The 2,212-nt window shown below is 48.8% G+C and overlaps 1 protein-coding gene across 1 annotated transcript in view; it reads left to right on the top strand.

The window, feature by feature from the left end:
- Nucleotides 1-6: 6 nt before the first annotated feature.
- LOC103779637 (cyclin-dependent kinase 12-like) overlaps nt 7-2,212 on the top strand; it is a gene marked incomplete at both ends in the record, with an annotated part of 13,942 nt that continues 11,736 nt past the window's right edge. Inside the window, 1 exon segment of the mRNA XM_008947281.1 lies at nt 7-107. Coding sequence (XP_008945529.1) covers nt 7-107 — 101 coding nt within the window.

Genomic DNA, 2,212 nt, shown 5'->3' with positions numbered 1-2,212 from the left:
ACAAAAACACAAGTGTCTGTGACGGCTGCTATCCCACACCTGAAAACTTCGACGTTGCCTCCGCTCCCGCTGCCCCCTGTTTTAGTTGGGGAAGATGACTTGGATAGGTAAGGTCACACCACAGCCTCCCCTTGGTGTTCAGAGCAAAGCACTGGAGGGGGCAGATTCCTTTGGCTGGTTTGAGAGGCGCAGGGTCCCCCGAGGTCTGTGCCGGCGCAGGGGCCCCTGAGGTCTGTGCCACTGCTCTCAGCGTGTGGCTGCTCGGGCCTGTTCCTGCTCTGGGCTCCTCGGGGTTACCTGGGGAGTTTTGTGACCCTGTGTAGGTGGTTCTGTCGTAGCTTGGTGAGGAGGAGGTTTGGCTGCTGGTTAGCAAAGGTTTCACATCACTCTTTGTTCATATTTATTGCAACAGTGAAGCACAGATCCAGAATTATGCCCCTCGTTGCATTGCAGCCTTTGCACAGGCTTATTTGGAAATGGCTTTTTTGTTTGGTTCCTCCAGAAGTTGTACTTGAGGATCAGGGCAGACCTTAGCAATACCAGTGTGAGAACACAAACCAGAGCTGTCACTGTTCCAGACTCATTGAACACACAGGCTGTGCTCATGTGTCAAAAATGGTGCTGGTTTAGCTTAAATATTGTCTTAATTATTGAGTAATGCCATCCTGACTGCTTAAGAAGTAGGGATTGTTGGTTTGCAAAGGGAAGAGTGAAACTCCACCTACTTGAGCTTTCTGTTTCTTTTAGTTCCTAATCAAACCACACAGACTGAGTTCTGTGCTGCAGTTGTAGCTCTCCCTGCTCTGACTCTGGGCTTCTCAAAGGAACTTGTCTGAAAAACAGTACTGGGGGGTAAGAGGGGAATGGAACAAAATAACCAAAACAGAGTTGGAGAAGAAGAAAAACCTTTTTATTTCATTTTTCTCCCCCTTTTGTAGCTGCCAGCATGTTGTAGTGCTGTTAACACAAGGTCACCACAAATTTTATTGTATTTTTTCTACCTGCTCTGCTTACCTTGTAGCTCCCTAACAACTTCTGTATCGCCAGCATGTTGTAGTGCTGTTAACACAAGGTCACAACAAATTTTATTGTATTTTTTTTTCTATGTGCTCTGCTTACCTTGTAGCTCCCTAACAACTTCTGTATCTTTCTGACCATCCCCAAAGATGCACTGGGTCTCTCCTTGGTTAGCAAAGTGTAGTTTTTAATGAGTGGTGTGCTACACAATAGTTGTGACTTGTTACAGTTACCCCCTGGCTGCAGTGAGCACAGTACCTTACCTCTTCTGATTCATTTAATTGATTTCCATGGTTTGCCCCAGTATTGCTGTGAATTAGGGTAAGGTCGTGGAGGTAAGTTAGGCTCCTGTGTGCTTTCCTTCCCCTTCAGAAGCTGTGTCATGTTGCTGAGCAAATACCTCTTCAGCTTAAATGCATCTGGGGCCAGCAGCAGCTTTGAACAGTTGCAGGTTTTTCCCAACTCAAAGGAGCTCAGGGGGACTCTGCTGCTTCCTTCCAACACACATTGTCCTGCAGATACTGTCATTTGTATTTTTAGCCACTCACACCTAGAGCTCTTTTCTTACCCCCCAGGTGCTGCTTAGTTTTGTAGGGGTGTGTTTTTCTCTCTGCCACCTCTGGGAGCTTTGGGGGGTGGGGGAGAACACAGCCCAGTCAGTGTAATTCCAGTGACTTTTTCCCAATCAAAGGATTTTTTTCCCCACTGCATTTTGCTGAGTCTGGTGTTGGCTGTCTGTGGCACAGACCATGCAGGAGCTCACCCTTAATCAACTGCCTTCCTACTGATGAGCAAAACTTTGGGTAGACTGTAGTTTCTGTCTGCTGGGAGAATGTCCCAGCTCTGAGGCACTGGTGAGCCCAGGCTGTGGAAACGTGCTGTGAAGTGTCTGAGTTCAAACCACCTCAGTCTGCTGGAGACTCTTCAGCCTCTCGTGGTGCTTCCTGAGCCCTCAAGAGTCATCATCTGCTCTAAGGCTTTGAGGCTTCGCAGCAGTGGGGTGCCCCGTGGGTCGCTTCACTGGCAGGAGGTGGAGCAGGAGGAGGGGAGAAGCTGTTCAGAACCGAGTGCTACAGACTTTGTCCATGCCTGGTGTCGCTCTGGGAAGCTGCAGAGCCTGTGTAGGCTCCTGGGAACATCTGGTTGGCTGTTCACAGCCCAAACAGTTGAAAATGCAGAGCTGGCCCGTGGCATT

The sequence above is a fragment of the Merops nubicus genome, unplaced genomic scaffold, assembly GCF_000691845.1.
Source record: "Merops nubicus isolate BGI_N331 unplaced genomic scaffold, ASM69184v1 scaffold17279, whole genome shotgun sequence".
NCBI lineage: Eukaryota > Metazoa > Chordata > Aves > Coraciiformes > Meropidae > Merops > Merops nubicus.
This window is presented reverse-complemented; position numbering and strand designations above follow the sequence as displayed.